Here is a 20,449-nt window from a genome sequence, read left to right as displayed (position 1 = left end):
CCTCTTCAATTATAATGACTTATGCAAAGGAGACGGGGAGGGTCGCTGGTGATTGGAGATTACCTTGGGTGACATCACGTCACAGTTTGACCCAATCAAGATGGTCACTCTACGGAGTTGCGTTTCCATTGGTCTAAATTGAAATGAAATGTTAGCCAATTGCATAGCGTCCTTTTCGCGCCCAGGAGGAGCTATAAAATGCGCTTTTCTGAACTTACTTGCACCGTAGCCACACTTGACAAACGCTATTGGCAGTTGGAGATGTCAGGTCGCGGGAAGCAGGGCGGCAAGGCTCGCGCCAAGGCCAAGACGCGCTCGTCGCGGGCCGGGCTCCAGTTCCCGGTGGGCCGCGTCCACCGCCTGCTCCGCAAGGGCAACTACGCGGAGCGGGTCGGGGCGGGCGCGCCGGTGTACCTGGCGGCCGTGCTGGAGTACCTGACGGCCGAGATCCTGGAGCTGGCGGGCAACGCGGCCCGCGACAACAAGAAGACGCGCATCATCCCGCGCCACCTGCAGCTGGCCATCCGCAACGACGAGGAGCTCAACAAGCTGCTGGGCAAAGTCACCATCGCGCAGGGCGGCGTCTTGCCCAACATCCAGGCCGTGCTGCTGCCCAAGAAGACCGAGAGCCACCACAAGGCCAAATGAGGGGCAAAGTAGGGAATGTCGCAAAACAAAGGCTCTTTTCAGAGCCATTTCTATAGTCCTAAAAAGATGACACTTGCTTTATCTGGACTATATTGTACCGATAAGGATGATTTGGGGCAGAGGTTCCAGGCCTAGGTCATCTTTAACCCTTGGTCACGCTTCAGTTATTGTAGCCAAGGTCCGTCTCCCTTTGCTTTTAGTTTCCTACAATGGCAGCGTGATTATTGGCAGGTGAGCCTACTTGCGAAACAGGGTAAAGACCCTCCGACCTTACCACTTTCCCTGAAAGCCGGAAGTAATAAGCCCACATGAAAAATACCCTTCCTATACTAAAAGGTAAAAAGACATCCTTGTCACCAGAGCGAAATGGTCTCTAAAGGCTAGGGAGTTCTAGAAACAAACCTTGTTAATTTTTAACCTAATCTGTCTCAGCTCAAATTCTGCTTATATTTCCTTATCAGTCAGGGCTTGTAAGTACCTGTTTTCCTTATTTTGTCAAGTCCTCACAAATTTGTCTAAGGTACAAAAACTCCCTCAGTCGTTTCTTTGGGGTTGAAATTTTCAGTGGGCCTATCCATGTGATAAAATGTGCATTTCCTCCTGTTAAATCTGTCTCATGTCAATTCCTTAAACCAGGTAGGGTAGAAGAGTACCAGAAGGGCAGAAGAAAAACATGTTTTCCTTCCCTACAGTATTTAGAATACTTTGCCAGCAAATTGACATTTGTGAACTAAATAGACTATAATTTCAAAGTCATTTATATTGAATATGCAACAACAATAAATTAACCTAAGTCCATATCTGGAAATTAGTTGTAGATTGCTTATGGGTGACCAGTTTTACTCTCAAAGCAACTTTGGGAGGATGCAGGAGTGGTTTCCATAAATGGTACCCAGAAACCCATTAGGGTTGTCAGCAGGAAGATAGTAAATGTATCTTTAAAAATTGCCTTTAAAGAATAATTTGTTTGAAATGACATGCTTACTAAAGTGTTCAAATATAATTTATAGTATCTAATTATCCACATTACTGCCTGACATCACATTGCCAAATGAGATGTCCAATATCGCAGTACAAGCTTGGCTGTAACAAGGATGATACTGAATGCCATTAACTTGATTCCAAATTTTGATTATGGAGACGCACAGTTTGAAACAAACAACAACAACAAAAATAAGAACACCTTTGAAAAGTCAAAAGCTGCTTTGAGAATAGTGAGGTAAAAGATCCTGATAGTTGTCCACATTTCTTTATGGGCCAAGCAAGATCCTTTTATTCTAGGGCTCCTCAGAAAGAATATTTCTTCCACTTACTAGTACTGCCATCTCAAGAAATGGAGGGACAAAGACTATTTCTTGTTTCCTCTTTCATTAAATCGTAATATATTTCTATTTCTACAATTTTTTATTTCATATTCAAGTACAATGCATTAAGGACATGGCAGTAAGACATTGCTTAGCCAAAAGAAAAACAATCTAATGGGAAGAATCACACAAAAGCAAATAATTAAAACATAATGTAGCAAGAGAAGTAAGCAGAGGATATTAGGAGGGCATAGAGGAGGAGTGAGATCTGTGAGCAGAAACATCTGATCTGAGGGTTCAAGGGAATTGGGAATTAGAAGGATGGTAATGTTAGCAGAGAATGAGCATCATCAGTCTCATGGCTTATATGTTCAAGCAAATGACACAGTTTAATACTGGCAATAAAGTGGAGATGCAGAGATTGCAAGACAGGATGGGGAGCCAGAAGGGATCTGTAGGCCTGTCCCTTGGTTTTAAATATTATTCATATACTAATGACTCCCAAATCTTTATGGTCATCCCAGACTTATCTCCTGCACTCAGTGTGCATATTCATGATATTCTTGTATATCATCAGGAAACTCTAAATGCCTATCTCAGACTGATCAATGCCATCACTACTTCAGTGAGCCTTACATTAGCAGATGGCCCCACCATCTATACATTAGCACAAGCCAAAATTATCTGTGCCATCCCTATAGCAAAACAAGTCCTGGTACTGTGTGATGAAAGCAACTTGAAAGGCCAGAGTTTAGGTTGAAGGCCACAAGATGTCAGTTTAGCATATTGTTTTGAGAGACATGGAGCATCCAAAATCACATTAACTAGAACTACTCACTGCTCCTAAATAAATCTTCATATATTTAAAATTGAAAGACTAATTTGGAGAATTATGTTTACTGCAAACCTCTAGATGGGCCTCTGCCCAGCCAGCAAGACTTTATTGATCAGTGGAACTGGGACTTCTTTTGTGGGACTTTAGCTTTATCAGCTCAGAAGGAAGATTGCTTATTCTCAATACCAAGCTGCTTAGAAATTGGCCTTGGATTGGATCACCACAGCCGCCAAGTGTGCGCTAGGGAGTGGAGGGCACTGCTTCCATCCAAATTTATTCCACCCGCTCGAGATTAAGGCAGATTACAGAGGACATGATACTTTTTGCTGGTAGGCTATAGGACATTTTTAATCTGCAAAATATTAGCATCATCCTAACTTTCGGATGTGGCAATCACAGGTCCTATTTACCATGAAGTCACTTACATAAAGGCAACTAGTGTCATGGTCAATGGTTTAACAGCAGCTGTGATCTTTCTTTTCTATATCTAAAGTACAATGTAATCTCGAAATTCCCACCTACCTCCTAAGAGGGAGACAGGATTTACAGGTGGTCTTCTCTACCGTTCTGTGGGATAGAGTAGAGCAAACAGGACAAGACAGGTGACAGGTAAAGTTGACTAAGATTATAAAACTGGAGCAGGAACCTGCTAAGACAAAGGAAAACCCTTAGAAGTAATTTTACAACACTAATCAGACAAGACTAAAATGCCAACCTGGGACTTGTCAGAGGAAATTGCTGCACCACGGATCACAGGGAAACAGGCCTTTTCATCGTGCATGTGGCGGCTCTGAAAAGAGCCTTTGAAAAGGAGTGGGCGAGCTCACGGCTCAGGCCCTCTCCCCGCGGATGCGGCGCGCCAGCTGGATGTCCTTGGGCATGATGGTGACGCGCTTGGCGTGGATGGCGCAGAGGTTGGTGTCCTCGAAGAGCCCCACCAGGTAGGCCTCGCACGCCTCCTGCAGCGCCATGACGGCCGAGCTCTGGAAGCGCAGGTCGGTCTTGAAGTCCTGCGCGATCTCGCGCACCAGGCGCTGGAACGGCAGCTTGCGGATCAGCAGCTCCGTGGACTTCTGGTAGCGCCGGATCTCGCGCAGGGCCACCGTGCCGGGCCGGTAGCGGTGCGGCTTCTTGACGCCGCCGGTGGCCGGCGCGCTCTTGCGGGCCGCCTTGGTGGCCAGCTGCTTGCGCGGGGCCTTGCCGCCCGTCGACTTGCGCGCCGTCTGCTTCGTGCGAGCCATGGCTTGGATACTCCGTGCAGGTTAGGAGGGAGCCAGTCATGGTATTTATAGTGAGAGTCAGACGCTGATTGGACAAAAGGGAACCGGCTATAAAACCAGTAACCGGATTGGTTAAGGGCTCGAAATTTTTAGGGTGCCTCAAATGCCCTGATAACACTCGCCCGTGACCTCAATATATTTTTCCTGTCTGCTTTATATTAGGAGATTTCCAGTAGAAATCAATTCGAGCTACCTAAGAATAAATTTTTTAGGATCCACATTAGAACAAAGTAAAACGAGGAGAAATTATTTTAAGTAATGCTTTAACCCAATACAGCCAAAACACTCATTTTGACATGTGGTCAACAGTTGTTAGATATTTTACATTCCTTTTTATTTTATACGAACTCTGCGGAATCCAGCGCGTATTTTAACGTGTTTTGCGCTTCTTGAATCAAACTAGTCCCACGCACAGTGATTACTAGCCACAATTGGCTAGTGGCTACCACACAGGACAGCTCAACTCTATACCCTCTTCCCCCAATTTGTTATCCTTTGAACACTTAAAGATTTGTTTTTATTTTTCCGTAAGAAAAATCTAATTTGTATGTGAACAATCAAAGGCTAGTAACTTCAGAGAAACATACTTACATGAACTTATTTTTTTTTCAGGTGATGTAAACCAATCCTATTGTAGTAGACTTTAATTTTCTGCTCTCCTGGAAATTCAGAATGCTAATAGAAACCTACTGTCTTTTTTTTTTTTTATTAATTTGGGAACGGAGGGACTGGCTCTGCCATAGGTACAAAGCATTATATATCTGTAATTTAACAGAATTACTTGTAATCCCTTTGTCTTGAAGAATCTAATTGCGTACCACCAGGAATCTATATAGGGCTAAACTAAGGCACTCCAATACTTCTCATTAGCAACTGCCAAAACTGTAGGTTCCTTGCATGGCATGACGTATCTGATGCCTCTGAACTAGAAGTCACCACGGCAGGCAATTAGAGAATCTAAATCCATTCATGTATCATCAAAACCTTTAAGTCACAATAAAAAGACCAAGAAAGACACTTTTAAAGGAAGAATGATCATTGGTTCATCAGGTACCTGTTGACATCTCAAATCTTTAAGGATGATTAAAATTTCAATTTAGCAATGTGAAAACAGGCCAGATTAGGTCTCAGAAATCACTAAAGTCTCTAAAAATAGCTTTGGCTTGGAATGGAGGTTTTGGGTTAATCTCTGTACGTTCAGGTCTTCAATTAGAACTAGAACTAGAAAACAAGGTTTTGAAACTGCTGTTTGCCCTCAAAAGAACTCCATCACCAGAACTTCTTTGTGAAGCTGAAAAAGCACACCAGTATCGAAGAGTTCACAAGCTCCTGCATATAATCCGTTTACCTAGTTCTGACGAACCAAGACAGGTTTTTGGAATACTCCATACACGAAGTTTAATGACCCTCAAGAAAGGATTTTGGAAACTTTAGCCCTTACAATAGAAGTTTCATCAAATTGCCCTCCCCTAATCCAAGTTGGGAGATTGACGAAAAGCGCTGTTTGATTCTTAGGAATCTCTCAAGTGTTCAGCTCTTTACAGAAAGCCTTAGGTGGCTCTTAAAAGAGCCTTTGGTTTGACTAGAAGTTCTACAGGGCAAATCAATCCAGAGATCTACTTCCCCTTGGCCTTGTGGTGGCTCTCGGTCTTCTTGGGCAGCAGCACGGCCTGGATGTTGGGCAAGACGCCGCCCTGCGCGATGGTGACTTTGCCCAGCAGCTTGTTGAGCTCCTCGTCGTTGCGGATGGCCAGCTGCAGGTGGCGCGGGATGATGCGCGTCTTCTTGTTGTCGCGGGCCGCGTTGCCCGCCAGCTCCAGGATCTCGGCCGTCAGGTACTCCAGCACGGCCGCCAGGTACACCGGCGCGCCCGCCCCGACCCGCTCCGCGTAGTTGCCCTTGCGGAGCAGGCGGTGGACGCGGCCCACCGGGAACTGGAGCCCGGCGCGCGACGAGCGCGTCTTGGCCTTGGCGCGAGCCTTGCCGCCCTGCTTCCCGCGTCCCGACATCAGGCACCTAAGTACACTGCAAGTGGTTGCAAAAGCGAAAGCCGAGTCCAGCACCTTTTATAGCCCCTGTTGGGCGCGAAAAAGAAGGTTTTGCATTGGTTACGGTTGCGGCTTTATCTTAACCAATGGAAACGCAACTTTCGGATTCTCGCGTTTTGATTGGGCAGAACTAGTTTCTGACGTTAGTTTGAATAGTCACCAATCAGACACAGGACTTTAGCTGACACCTTATTTGCATGAGAGGTTCTATATGAAAGGGACCAGCGGCACTTTGCTCCCACGACACTTGTTTTTGTCTTTTTTGAGGAAGGTCTGTGTTGTCTCCATCATGCCCGAGCCCGCCAAGTCCGCGCCGGCCCCGAAGAAGGGCTCCAAGAAGGCGGTGACCAAGGCGCAGAAGAAGGACGGCAAGAAGCGCAAGCGCAGCCGCAAGGAGAGCTACTCGGTGTACGTGTACAAGGTGCTGAAGCAGGTGCACCCCGACACGGGCATCTCGTCCAAGGCCATGGGCATCATGAACTCGTTCGTCAACGACATCTTCGAGCGCATCGCGGGCGAGGCGTCGCGCCTGGCGCATTACAACAAGCGCTCGACCATCACGTCCAGGGAGATCCAGACGGCCGTGCGCCTGCTGCTGCCCGGGGAGCTGGCCAAGCACGCCGTGTCCGAGGGCACCAAGGCCGTCACCAAGTACACCAGCTCCAAGTGAGCGCGCTCCGAGGCACCATCCAACCCAAAGGCTCTTTTCAGAGCCACTTAATTTCGTTAAGAAAGAGGTGTTTCGCTTTGCCCTTACAAAAGTATAGAAGAGTAGGTTACGGCGTCCCGTGCCCCGTCCTGCAGGAACATCCTGAGACCCCACGGGTCTGAGGCCGGGATGTGCGCTTGACGCCGCCCGGCTGAATGGAGGGCTCGGGCTGATCTTGGCACTTGGTACCACCCTTCCCGGTCCCTTCACTAAGTGCCACAGCTGAACCTGATGTTGACGGTGTAGACAAATCCTAAGGACAAAAAAGCCGGGGCGCTCAAGAGAGCGGGGAGACCAGTGTTTTCCTTGACCCTTTCGGAACAAATTGTAAACTAGAGCAGCGCAGGCGGGAAAGCCTCAGCCCTTTTTTGTTTAAAAAAAAAAAATTATTCATGAGAGACACAGAGGCAGAGACACACAGAGGAAGAAGCAGGCTCCATGCAAGGAGCCCGACGGGACTGGATTCTGGGACTCCAGGATCACGCCCTGGACCCAGGGTGGCGCTAAACCGCTGAGCCACCCGCCTGCCCACCCCCCCCCCCCCTTTTTTTTTTTTTGCCTCCGCCCTCTTGTCCTACCTCCTTCCTGCTTGCAAACAAAGGCGGCGGGAGGGAGGGAGGTTCGAGCGGAAGCTTCTCGGGAGTCGCTGAGGCAGTGTGAAGGTGACGCAGTCTTTGTGCTGCCCTTGCACACACAAAGGGAAAGGGAAAAGGGTGACGTGGATTCAGGTATGAATGTTTTAGGCAAGACAAATATGTTGGTGCATGTGCGTCTCCGCTTGCTGCTTGCCAAACTGCAGATGCGAAACAAGGTACTGGAATGGGAAGATCGGCCTCTGGTTTCAGCTCCACCACTTGCTGTGTGACCAGAGGTATGTTGATTGATCTGTAGAATATAGCAAACTCACGGTGTACCATGTGGCATGTTACGGTGCTTAGGGCATGTTAACTTCTTAGAACAGTTTTATGAAGTAGGTACAGTCATCTCCGTCTCTCAAGTAAGGTAAACAGAAGGAACTTACCCAAGGTCACACAGCAAGAAACTAGAGTGAATGGGATTTCGGCTGCCAAATCTGAATCCATCCCCCTAGTATAGGATCTACTGCCTGTTTTAGGTCATATTGCCCACCTATGTGAGAATAGAAAGTGCAAATGAAGCCCGAAAACAGACCTTTGCTTTTATCAAAGTCACTCTTACATGGTAACTACTATTTATTCAAGTTGATTGGTCATTAAATAAGTTCCTAGGGCCCTGCTAAGGTCTCAGCCCAACTAGGCCACTTCTTGGCTCTGGGTCTTGCAGCAAACTACATAAGGCATGGGTCTCCATATCTTTCCTCCATAAAATGGGAATAACTTAAAGATTACAACGGTAAATTTAAAGCGAGTTTATAGCTTAGTGTCTCAATGTTTATTTGTCTTTTTCCCCTCACATCTTTTCATATGTTTTAGAATCACATGAAATAATAAATGTGAAGACCTATTATTAGAATAAGAAAGCATTTTGCTACAGGAAAGCCAGTAAATCAGTTGTACTCTGGACAAAACCCTATTTATGATCCTCTGCTAACCTGTTGCATTAAAGGTATTAACAAAACTGCAATAATATTTATGTTACTCTCCGATTTCCAGAAGAAATCTCTGTAATAGTAGATCAAGTCAAAGTGATCAATAAAAGTTAACTATGTCTACTTTGCCTTCCAATAATCTTCAGTGACTTTACTAGAAAATAAGATGCCAAAGTGGGTTTTAAAATGTTTATCTTGCTGCCCTCTGTGGGACCCAAGAAATTCAGAAAATGTCCTCCACCCCTGGCCCCTAGATAAGCACACCCTGCAGCCTGTAGCCCAAGTCAGTTCCAGGAAAAACTGCAGAGCATGCCCCATATCTGAATGAGGAACTAAGAGCTTGAGAAACTCCCCCACCCTTACTGGAAATCCCCTAGACCAGCCCCTAAAAATCCACCTGTAACCCACCTCAGGGTCCAAGTCCCTGCTCCGCTGTGACGGGTATACTTGGACCAAAGCTCGAGCTTGCTAATAAACCCTCGTGTGCTTGCATCAGTGTCGGCTCCTTGGTGGTTTCTCGGATTCGCAATCTTGAGCACAACATTTGGGGGCTTGTCCGGGATCCGAGAGACCCCCAGGACCTCACCCAGAGGGTCCCACACCTGGTAAGTGCACTCAACTTTTCTACCTTTTGCACGCATATTTTCTGAGAGCTCCATGCTGTATTTCTACCTGTAGGAATTCCAGACAATTAGGTCGACATTGGCTTAGGCAGACGCGCTGGTCGACGGGGGTCTTGGGAGACGTCCCTTGCCCCTGCCAGAAGGACGAAATCCTCATCTGTGAGGAGGGCCAACTGCCATTACGGACAGCCAGCCCTTCAGGTTACTTTCTGTTTTGTCTCCGTGGCCGCATTGGAACGTTTGTCTGTGTTACTGTGTCCTTGTTAATCGTCATAACTCTCTGTGCCTTGGTGTGGACTGGGGACATAATGTGGCAGACCAAACCACCCCCCCACCCCCACCCCCACCCCCAACCCCCGTCTCTTAGGCTCTCCCACTTCTTGGAGGTTAGGAGAAAAGCTCATAATCTGAGCACAGACATACGGAGAGGGAAATTTCAAACTTCTTGCATGTCAGAATGGCCAACCTTTGACGTGGGATGGCCCCAAGAAGGAACTTTACCTACCTATTATCTTACAGGTTAAGGCCTTGATCTTCAGGGACAAACCGGATGGCCACTCTGACCAGGTGCCCTACATCCTGATCTGGCAGGACATGATCGAGAACCCCCTCCTTGGCTAAAACCATTTTTACCTCCCAAAGCAGGACCTACCAAGATTCTAGCCCTGCGGAAAGCGGAGAAGGAGACTGACTCTAAGATCAAAACGCCCCTTTATTGGGTCTTGCAGGATTCCTCTCCGGAGGACCTGATCCTCCCGCTGTCCTACTGGGCACCCCCTCCCCCTTCCGCCCCTCCATTGGAGGCACCGGGGGCTGCAGAAGGGGCGCCACCCCTCCCTGACGAGGGAGTCCCTGTGCACGCTAGCCGCAGGGACATGCTGATGGACCCACCGGCAGGCCCACCTCCAAATGTGGGGCCAGCCGACTCCACCTCCCTTCCCCTCTGCGCCATGGGGCCTCCCGAGACTGGAGAACAACCAATGCTATATTGGCCGTTCTCCATCAGTGATTTATCTAATTGGAGAACCCAAAATGCAAAGTTCTCTGATGACCCGAAAGATCTAATCGGCCTTTTAAATACTGTTCTCTTTACCCAGCCTACTTGGGAGGACTGCCAACAGCTCTTGCAGGTTCTCTTCACCACCGAAGAGAGAGAACGAACTCAGGCGGAAGCCCAGAAGTCTGTCCTGGGAGAGGACAGACAGCCAACTCAAAACCCAGACCTTATAAACGCTGCCTTCCCCTTATCCTGCCCTACCTGGGACTACAACTCAGCTGAAGGTAAGGAGAGACTCCGGGTCCACCGCCAGACTCTAATGGCAGGTCTCCAGCCTGCCGCGTGCAAACCTACCAATCTGGCCAAGGTCTATGATGTAAGACAGGGTAAGGATGAGAGTTCAGCAGCCCTCTTAGAGAGAATCATAGAGGCTTTTAGGCAGTACAACCCTATGAACCCATAAGCCCCAGAAACAAAGGCCACAATTATCATGGCTTTTGTTAACCAGGCCGCTCTAACAATTACAGGCCAGTCCAGGACTTAAGGGAGGTCAACCAGCGAGTAGAGGATATGCACCCTACGGTCCCAAACCCATACACCCTCCTTTCCACCTTGCCTCCAGGAAAAATTGGTATACGGTATTAGATTTAAAAGACGCCTTTTTCAGCCTGACTTTAGCACCCAAGAGCCAAGACCTTTTCACCTTTGAATGGACGGACCCCAGAAAGGCATCAATGGCCAGCTCACCTGGACTACCACAAGGATTCAAAAATTCACCGACCATCTTCGATGAGGCTTTACACGAAGACTTGGGTGAGTTCCGTTCCGAACACCCTCATTTGACCTTATTGCATTATGTAGATGATATCCTGTTGGTGACAGAGGACCGGGACACATGCCTGCGAGGCACCAAGGACTTGCTCCAGACAATAGCAGCTCTGGGATACCAGGCCTCAGCTAAAAAAGCCCAGATCTGCAGAGCAGAGGTGAGCTACCTAGGGTACAAATTAAAGGATGGACAAAGATGGTTGACAGATGCATGGAAGTAAACCGTCCTAAGGATCCCACAGCTGCAACCCATCCGCCAGGTATGTGAATTCCTGGGGTCAGCAGGGTTCTGTCGATTATGGATTCTGGGTTTTGCCGAGATGGCCAGACCCCTCTATGAGGCCACCAAGCACCAGCAAAATTTTGAATGGACAGAGGCCATGAACAAAGTCTTTAATGACCTTAAACAGGCCTTGCTGTCTGCCCCAGCTCTGGGTTGCCCAACCTAACCAAGCCCTTCTACCTGTATGTGGATGAGAAATACGGGTTGCAAAAGGGGTCCTTGTCCAGTACATAGGTCCCTGGAAGAGACCCATAGACTATCTCTCCAAAAAGCTGGACACGGTGGCCACTAGATGGCCCCCATGCTTAAAAATTATTGCCGCGGTGGCCACTATGGTCAAGGACACAGACAAACTGGCCATGGGGCAAGAACTACATGTTACCACCCCACATGCTATTGAAGGGGTACTCAAACAGCCCCCAGACAGCTGGATCAGCAATGCCCATCTGACCCATTATCAGACCCTACTGCTAAACCTCACCAGAATTTTATTCAAGCCACCGACAACCCTGAATCCGGCAACGCTACTCCCTAACCCAGACTGGGACCCCCCCTCTGCATGACTGTGAAGAAATTTTGGCACAGGTGCACGGAATCAGAGCTGATCTCCAGGACCAGCCACTGCCGAATGCGGATGCCACCTGGTACATGGACGGCAGCAGTTGCGGAGAAGGAATCAGATACGTGGGGGCAGCCGTAACCACGGAAACAGAGACCGTCTGGGCAGAGCCATTGGCAGCCGGAACATCGGCTCAACGGGCAGAACTGACCACACTGGCCAAGGCGCTGACCATGGGAGAAGGTAAATGAATCAACATCTACACCGACAGCAGGTACGCCTTCGCCACCGCTCACATCCACGGAGCCCTTTACAGAGAGAAAGGGCTTCTGACAGCAGAGGGAGAGACTATTAAAAATAAAACAGAGATTCTTGAACTCCTGAGGGCCCTCTGGCTGCCAAGGCACTAGCTATCATCCATTGTCCAGGACACCAGAGAGCAGACACACCAGTAGCCGGGGGAAACCAGCTAGCCGATTCAAAAGCAAAGGAGGTGGCCCTTTTTCGGTGACTCAGATCTTAACAACCACGCTACCTGATCCGGGGGCACTGACCCTGCTGGACACCCCCAACTATACTGATGCTGACTTACACTGGATCAAACGCTTGCCTATGACCCAGTGCTTGCGTGGCTGGTGAAGGGCCACAGACTCCAGCATCATCCTGCCAGAGGAACTAGGACGGCGAGTCCTATCCAAGATGCATCGGAGTACTCATATGGGAACAAGGAAGATGGAAGACCTCATACGACATGCAAAGATCACTATTACAGACTCTCGAGCAAAGATAGAGCAGATTGTGGCAAGCTGCCATGCATGCCAGCTAACCAACGCTACCGCCCATGGGTCTAACCCCGGAACCTGACTCAGGGGAGACCGCACAGGAGCATACTGGGGAGTAGATTTCACTGAGGTAAGGCCTGGAAGGTATGGATACAAGTACTTGCTAGTTTTTATAGATACCTCTTCAGGGTGGACAGAGGCGTTCCTCACCAAACACGAAACAGCACATATCGTGACCAAAAAGCTGCTGGAGGACATTCTGCCACGGTATGGATTTCCTTCCAGGATCAGATCCAACAATGGACCAGGGTTCATTTTTAAGGTAACACAGAGAGTAGCACAAATACTGGGGGCAGATTGGAAATTACATTGTGGTTACAGACCCCAGAGCTCTGGTCAAGTAGAAAGGATGAATAGGACATTAAAAGAGACCTTAACTAAATTAGCCTTGGAGACCGGCGGGGTCTGGGTGAATCTCCTCCCCTTTGCCCTATATAGGGTGAGGAACTCACCATATAAGATGGGACTGACTCCCTATGAAATCATGTTTGGTATACCCCCACTTATCATTCCTACCCTGAAACCCAAAGTGCTTGCTGAGTTCAATGACCAAAAACTTCTTTTCTCCCTCCAAATGTTACAAAGAGCCCATGAGCAGCTATGGACTAAGTTGAGGGCCCTCTACGAGACTGGGCCACCCCCTGACCCCCATCAGTATCGACCAGGCAATTGGGTATACTTGCGGGATCAACAGCAGACACTCCAACCTCGCTGGAAAGGACCCTACATTGTGATCATGACCACTCCCACCGCTCTCAAGGTCCACGGAATAACTCCCTGGGTCCACTACACCCACGTCCAGCCAGCTGATCCACATGCTGTCCTTAAGGACTTTGTTCCAGAATGGAAGAGTCAGCCTGACAAGGACAATCCCCTAAAGCTAAGACTGAGTCGTTCCCACTTACCCTGCTAATATTACTTGCACTGTATCCCCTCACGGCTGAAACTAACCCCCACTCACCATAAAATCTGACATGGATAGTTCATAACACAGCCACGGGAGAAATTTTAAATGTCAAGATCGGGTTGCATCCACCCGGGACTTGGTTTCCCTCTTTAATTTTTGACTTAGTTAAACTCCTTCAACTGACCTGGGACAGGGCTTTCATTAGTCAGCACCATTTTTATGGCTGCCTGGGACACACCAGGAAAAAGGCCCAACAATGTGGGGGCGCCAGCAGTTACTATTGCTCCTCATGGAACTGCATCTCCACTGGCCACACCTGGTGGGATCCCCCAATAAGGGATGACCTGATATCAGTCAAACTAATTGGCCCTATAGGCCAATGCTCTAAAATAGGCTCTAAACACAGCAAGGATACCTGCAATCTGGTAAACATTACCTTCACTCCTAAAGGACAGGCAGAGACAAGTTGGAATACTGGATGCTTTTGAGGAATAAGACTTTATGAAAAAACCAGAATCTTCCCCAGAGATCTCGGGGCGATATTTGGAATCAGACTTGAGCAGCGACCCACTGCTCGGGGTTAGACCCCCGACTAACCCAATTGCCTTAGGTCCAAACAATTTGCTAGTGCCTCCTCAGGCAATATCTACAGCACCCCTTTGAATTCATCCCACAACCCCTCCAGTTGAGGCACCCCAGTCCCGGCTCGCCTTCCCGTGCACCCCACTCCCCTGCCCCTCAACCCCTCTCAACACCCTCTTTGGGCCCTGGTGTCCCAGACTTACAAATTCCTCAACACAACTAAACCCAATCTAACCCAATCCTGCTGGCTGTGCTATGACATCCGGCCCCCCTTCTATGAAGGAATTGCAATAATGGGTCAACATAACACAACCACGGACCCTAATGCTTGCATGTGGAACCAAAAGCCTGGTTGGTAGTAAAGGCCTCACCTTACAATCCATGTCAAGCCAGGAGCTCTGCATAGGCACTCCTCCACGCCACTACCAGATTCTGTGCAATGTTACACAGCCTATAAACAGTACCGGGTATCATCTACCGCCCCAAGACAGTTGGTGGGCCTGTTCCAAGGGATTAACTCCCTGCGCTCACGGACAGGTTATAAACAGAACTGGGGGCTTCTGTGTGCTGGTTCAACTACTCCCTAGAATCGTCTACCATTCAGATGAGCAGGTACTTCAATGGATGGACCTGGGTACCCACGGGTAAAATAAATGAGAGCCCATCTCTGCTGTCACCATCGCCACCCTACTAGGAATTGGTTTGGCTGGTGCAGGAACAGGTATTGCCTCACTGGCCACTCAGGCTTCCCACTACAGTAGCCTTAGGGCTGCCATTGATGTAGACGTAGAGCACATAGAGACCTCCATTTCCCACCTCCAAGGATCTTTAACATCTTTATCTGAAGTGGTGCTCCAAAACAGGAGGGGGTTAGACCTAATTTTTCTACAGCAAGGGGGAATCTGTGCTGCCCTGAACCAAGAATGCTGTTTCTACACTGACCACTCAGGGATAGTCCGAGAATCGATGGCAACGGTCAGGGAAGGACTGGCAGGTGAAAACGAGAGCGAGAGCAGCAACAGGGGTGGTTCAAATCCTGGTTCGATCATTCCCCCTGGCTAACTACCCTATTGTCCTCCCTAGCCGGCCCCCTCATCCTCCTCCTCCTCCTTCTGACCTTTGGACCCTGCCTCATTAATAGACTAGTGGCTTTTGTCAGGGACCGGGTTAACACCGTTCAACCCCTGGTGCTAAGGCAACAATACCAACCACTGAACTTTCAGGACCCATGATTGGGTCCTGCATTGGGTTCCTCTGAAAAAGGGGGGAATGTGGGACCCAAGAAATTCAAAAAATGTCCCCCACCCCTGGCCCCTAGATAAGCACGCCCTGCAGCCTGTAGCCCAAGTCAGTTCCAAGAAAAACTGCAGAGCATGCCCCATATCTGAATGAGGAACTAAGAGCTTGAGAAACTCCCCCACCCTTACTGGAAATCCCCTAGACCAGCCCCTAAAAATCCACCTGTAACCCACCTCAGGGTCCAAGTCCCTGCTCTGCTGTGATGGGTATACTTGGACCAAAGCTCGAGCTTGCTAATAAACCCTCGTGTGCTTGCATCAGTGTCGGCTCCTTGGTGGTTTCTTGGATTCGCGATCTTGGGCACAACACCCCCCAAACCCAACTGTATTTACTAAACTGTTCTTCCATCCAGTTAACTAGCATTTTATTTAGCATTTACTATTCACTATAGGGCAGCCCCTGTATGTTGGGTTAGGAATGGAAATTCTTGATAAGACTCTGTGATCTTAATTTCCAGTCACCACTGCTGGCCCTGAAAATAGGTAAAACCTCCATGGAGGAAAATCTGGCAATGTCTCTCAAAATGATGCATATATTTTTTCACCCAAAAACCATACCTCTGGGATTGTACCATTCTTGAATATGTACAAAATGGCATATGACAGGGATTTGCAGCAGCCAGTTTGTAGTACAAAAGACTAGGAGCAATCTGAGTGATCAACACCAGGAATGAATTACAGTGCATTATTCTATCTGATGGTAAAACCAAATGAAAATGCTCTTTTTCATAATAACAGTAGCTAGTATTTCTTGCTTACTGGGTAACATCCAAGTTATAGCCAGGTAATGTCCTAACAGATTCCTTAGATACATCCAGTTATTTAATCTTTATAACAATGAGTTAAATTACTATAAGGCCTGTTTTATAGATTATAAAACAGGGATTCAGAGAGGTTGAGTACATTGCCTGAGGTTGCACAGCTAATAAGTAGTGAAAATATAATTTTTTAAAAAAAAATCTAGCTTCAGAATCTATTTTTGTAATCACTGTGTATTATCAGGCCTCTCCAGGTATAGCTATGTGATGATTTCCAAGATCTATTGGCAAATGCAAAAACTAAGGTTCAGGATATTGTGCAAGAAACCTTTGTACATGTATGTTTATGCAATTGTAAAATATCTCTTGAAGGATACTAGATAAACTGCCATGGATGAAGGGAGGATCTTTTCAAGTAACTTTTATGCTCTTTGAATTTTAAATCATGTATGCATTGACAATAAATGAATGAACAAATAAACAAATCTAAGAATCTCCTTGCTCAAATATTGATAAAACACACATAATAAATAACTCAATAAAGATGTGTATGGAAAGCCCCAGGAGCACAGGATAGATAATATTCCCAGTAGGGGTGGAGGTAGTACAAAACAGTATTCTAGGCAGGTGAAGTAAGAAAGTGGGTATGACATTCAAGGAATCAGTAATAGTTGGTGGGGTTAAAGTCTACAAGGATAGGCAGAATGGAGCAGCCCAAGGAGCTGAGCAGTGAGTCTCATAGAATGTTTTACCTGGGGCTGCATTCTGTACTTGGGGCAGCCTTCATAAAATGATGACAGGATCTCACGATTAAATAACTAGGTATGAATTGTGAAGAGCTTATCAAGTCAGATTATAGAATATGCAAAATTCTAGAGACCACTATAACAGTGTGGGGTTATTTAAGTGAAGCAGACTCTCAAATTATTTATTAAATTAATCCAGCATTCAAAGGATTTCTTTGCTTCATGAGCATGAAGGAAACAAACAAAAGATCACTGGTCTATTTTGGAACTAGTAGAAGAATCTTACAAGTTTTTTTTTTTTTTTTTTAATCAGTTGAAAGACTTGATATACAACATTGTTAACCTTTGTAGCATATGATCAAACAAGCCAGTGGATCGGAGATACACACTGCAGGGCTACCTGTCTAAGATCTGTGCAACAAAATCTAGCCTTTGGAAGTCCTAGGAGACCTCTTACCAATCAAATGACACTCCTCTGCTTTTTAAACTGGGAAAAAACGACTGCGTGGCAGCTTTGAACACTGGCACAGAACTCCATATTGGACAGACAACGTGGTACGCAGACAGGGCCCCACAGTACAGGCTTGAGTTTATATTTTACACAAAGAAATAGAAAAGAGGTTGAAGAGGATTTTATTTCATACAAGAGAATTGGGGCATGTAGTACCCTTTGACAGGAATTTGTCTTCTACCATCCTGGAGGTCCTTCTTTAGAATGTACTTATTGGCTTATTGTCAGTAATAAAGATATTGTTTGGTTTTTCTTTCTATATGTTTAGTATAGAAAAATCTGCATCTTCTTTCGTGCAAGTTTTTTTTTCCCCTAAATTGCTTTCCTTTAATCTCACATTTTCCTCTATGAACTTCAGTCTGTCTCAGAACATGTTGATAGGCTAAGAACTGTAACAAAAGTCTGAATAATCCATAGAGCTTGAGACCATGTGTATAACAGGAAAATAATTAAGCCTGATGCATTTAGGGAAGAAGAATACAGACATTCTTGCAAATTCCAGCTATAAGTCACGCAACTCACTGGAGAGTCAGTAATTTTACCTCTATGTAAGGGAAATTAATTTACTTAATCATAAAATAGGACCATCTATTATATGGCAGGTACTAGCCTAGCATGGAGGAGACAGGGTATGTCTCCGCCTCCTCCTTTTATCACAGTGATAAAAGCCTGTGAAAGTTCCTGTGGCACGCTGAAGGGAGAAATAAGCCAGACAATAAAAAATAAATTAATAAAACCTATAAAATATCAGCTCCTTGATGAAGCATTTTGTGTAAAACAAAGCAAGGGGGTGGATAAGGAGTTGGGAATCGCAACTTGAAGGAAGGACCGAAGACAGGGCCCTGCCGTGGCATCAGGGGCATCAGGTGCTGAGAGAATCACCAGCTGGGGGAAGCTGCTCTGATGGAAGGACCCTGCTCAGCTCCCTGCTTAGCACGTTCTGCGAACTGCAAGAGAGCCTGGTGTGGTTGTGCAAAGGGAGCAATGAGGGGAGAGGTTTTGAGCTTCTCGCATCTGCCTCTTTCTGAGTCCAATTTAATTCTTGATTTGGGCCTCAGAATCCTGTAGGTTCTCTAAAGCGCTGAAGATAAGCCCGCAAAGTCAGAGAAGATGCCCACCCCCAGGACCTAGATCTAGGAAAACGAATGACATTCTTGTAAAACTCTCCCTAAAGAGGTGAGCCCTAGAAGAGTACTCTTGTTCCCAGCCATACCCCCGATCCCAAGACAGAGTCTGGAACGACACTGAGGGATTGACGCCCCAACAGATATCTTCTTAATGCAGTAACAATACATTGTGCTTAGAGGATGTCCTTAGTCATCTACTTCATATGTTTAACTTTTTACATTTCATCTCACTCTTGCAGACTCCAAGGCTAACAATTTTGTAAACAAATCATCATTTCTGGAAATATGTAACAAGATTTTTTTAAAAGATTTTATTAATTTATTTATTCACGAGAGACACAGACAGGGAGTAAGTAAGCAGGATCCATATTGGGAGTCAACTGTGTAACTTGATCCCGGGACCGGGGATCATGCCCTGAGCCAAAGGCAGACCCTCAACCGCTGAGCCACCCAGGTGTCCCTATATAACAAGATCTTAAATAGGCCCCTACAAAGGCATGAACACCGATGTTCATTAATGTATTACTTATGGTGACAAAAACATTGAGGAGTCATATTATTGAGAAATGCTGAGGGAGTAGAGAGGGATAATTCTTGTTTCTAGAGGGTTATTTTGTTTTGTTTTGTTGTTTTTTGGTTACTGTTACTGCATAATAAGCCAGCCCAAAATTTGGTGCCATAAAACAAACATTGTGCTATATTCATGGGCTCCGTGGTCAGAATGCCCTCCAGGATGTCTGGAGCCTGAAATGGGAGTTTCCTGATGTGAGGTGACTCTTGGGGATGGCTACTGAGGGCTAGAACCATCTGTAGGCATTTTCACTCACATGTCTGTCAATTAATACTGTCTGCTTGGACTGCCAGCAGGAGCATTACCATGTGGTATGGGCTTCTTACCAGTGTGGTGGCAAAAGAGGGCTCAGACTGCTCAGGTGGTAGCTTAGGATTCCCAGAGGTGAGTCTCCCAGAACACCCACCCAGAAGCTGGGACCTCCCACAGCTGAATAAAAGTTAAAATCCTAACAAGGGCCTACAGTGCCCTGTCCGCTGTGTATGTGATGATTCCGTACCCATAGAAGGGTACAAAGGCCCCTGAAAACCAGATGAAACATACAAGGTCATTTTACAAAAGCTGTGCAATTGGAAGGATAACTTTGTCTCAGGCTGTCCTGGGTGTCTTAGGACTTCCAGCCTCTGGGTAAAAGCCATTTGGCTTCCAGCCTCTAGGTAAAAGCCTCCATCCACTAAGACGACTGAAACACTCACACATTTTCAAAATACCCTGCAAGGGGTGGTACAATTTTAACGGAAAAAAGAGAAAAAAATTTTTTTTAAGGGTAGTGTTTGGGGGTGTAGTGCCTCAGTGATGAATTTTTATCAGAAGGGTTACCTGCCAAGCCACCACAGCTACTGGCCCCATGGTGTAATGGTTAGCACTCTGGACTTTGAATCCAGCGATCCGAGTTCAAATCTCGGTGGGACCTTCATGAGTTTTCTTAGCAATTTTTTTTCATTTTATTTCCTGCAATCTCATCTCTTCAAACTAGCATTTTTTCCCCTGTAATCCAGCTAATCTGGCAGCCCTAACAAGCAATAATATTACCAAAATCTGAGCCCACCTGCTGGAGCAAGACCTGAATGCAGAAACCAGCACATGGAGAGGCAGCCGCCACTCCTGTAAGCTGTGCCCAGATCTGGGTTGGGGGTGGGGGGAGGAGGAAAGGGGTAGGGGGGAAGGGGGGGAGTGGAGACTTGTGTCTCCCACATCTGCCCTTGGCTTGGTTCCTAGAAAGGAATTTGTGTGTGTGCACAAAAAAGAACTTCTGTTTTAAAAAGAATGGCCACGTTGCTATAAGGCTGGAATAGGAAGTCTAAGAAGTTGTAAGTACCTGATTCCAGCACGATGAGCACGGAGGGGTTCTGCTCGCCCTCACGGCGCTGCCTTCTGCGGGGAACACTCTCAGAGGATGGATTCAAGCCCCGCGGGCAGAGCAAAT

General features: G+C 46.9%; 5 protein-coding genes and 1 non-coding gene across 15 annotated transcripts; 4 read left to right on the top strand and 2 right to left on the bottom strand.

Moving 5' to 3' along the window:
* Positions 1-28: 28 nt before the first annotated feature.
* LOC119877879 (histone H3.1) lies at positions 29-4,058 on the bottom strand. The gene is made up of 2 exons (XM_038584410.1): positions 3,503-4,058; positions 29-133 (listed from the first exon to the last, which is right to left on the bottom strand). Exon 1 carries the CDS (start codon positions 4,026-4,028, stop codon positions 3,618-3,620), a length of 411 nt encoding a protein of 136 aa, XP_038440338.1. The 5' UTR covers positions 4,029-4,058; the 3' UTR covers positions 29-133; positions 3,503-3,617.
* H2AC14 (H2A clustered histone 14) lies at positions 184-1,301 on the top strand. The gene has a single exon (XM_038584408.1). It carries the CDS (start codon positions 199-201, stop codon positions 646-648), a length of 450 nt encoding a protein of 149 aa, XP_038440336.1. The 5' UTR covers positions 184-198; the 3' UTR covers positions 649-1,301.
* Positions 4,059-4,729: 671 nt separating the features above from the next.
* H2AC13 (H2A clustered histone 13) lies at positions 4,730-6,097 on the bottom strand. The gene has a single exon (XM_038584412.1). The coding sequence runs from the start codon at positions 6,074-6,076 to the stop codon at positions 5,684-5,686; it is 393 nt and encodes a 130-aa protein (XP_038440340.1). The 5' UTR covers positions 6,077-6,097; the 3' UTR covers positions 4,730-5,683.
* A 280-nt stretch (positions 6,098-6,377) lies between these two features.
* H2BC13 (H2B clustered histone 13) lies at positions 6,378-6,807 on the top strand. Its single transcript, XM_038584405.1, has one exon. It carries the CDS (start codon positions 6,405-6,407, stop codon positions 6,783-6,785), a length of 381 nt encoding a protein of 126 aa, XP_038440333.1. The 5' UTR covers positions 6,378-6,404; the 3' UTR covers positions 6,786-6,807.
* Positions 6,808-7,401: 594 nt separating this feature from the next.
* LOC111094054 lies at positions 7,402-16,531 on the top strand. 10 transcript variants are annotated; one of them, XR_005384423.1, is made up of 4 exons: positions 7,402-7,695; positions 8,888-9,215; positions 9,534-10,295; positions 10,679-16,514. XR_005384423.1 is itself a non-coding variant. In XM_038584404.1 (4 exons), exons 1-4 carry the CDS (start codon positions 7,589-7,591, stop codon positions 11,058-11,060), a joined length of 588 nt encoding a protein of 195 aa, XP_038440332.1. In that variant the 5' UTR covers positions 7,402-7,588; the 3' UTR covers positions 11,061-16,513. The 10 variants fall into 10 exon arrangements, 2 of the variants coding, with proteins under 2 accessions (XP_038440332.1, XP_038440331.1); XR_005384422.1 differs by having other exon boundaries at positions 10,634-16,514; XR_005384419.1 differs by having other exon boundaries at positions 10,539-16,514.
* Positions 16,532-19,864: 3,333 nt separating this feature from the next.
* On the top strand, positions 19,865-19,936 carry TRNAQ-UUG. The gene has a single exon. It is a non-coding gene; the product is annotated as a tRNA-Gln (tRNA).
* The last annotated feature ends 513 nt before the right edge of the window (positions 19,937-20,449 follow it).

Source organism: Canis lupus, chromosome 35 (assembly GCF_011100685.1).
Source record: "Canis lupus familiaris isolate Mischka breed German Shepherd chromosome 35, alternate assembly UU_Cfam_GSD_1.0, whole genome shotgun sequence".
Classification (NCBI taxonomy): domain Eukaryota; kingdom Metazoa; phylum Chordata; class Mammalia; order Carnivora; family Canidae; genus Canis; species Canis lupus.
Note: the sequence above shows the minus strand (reverse complement) of the source record. Positions and strands in the feature narration are given on the sequence as shown.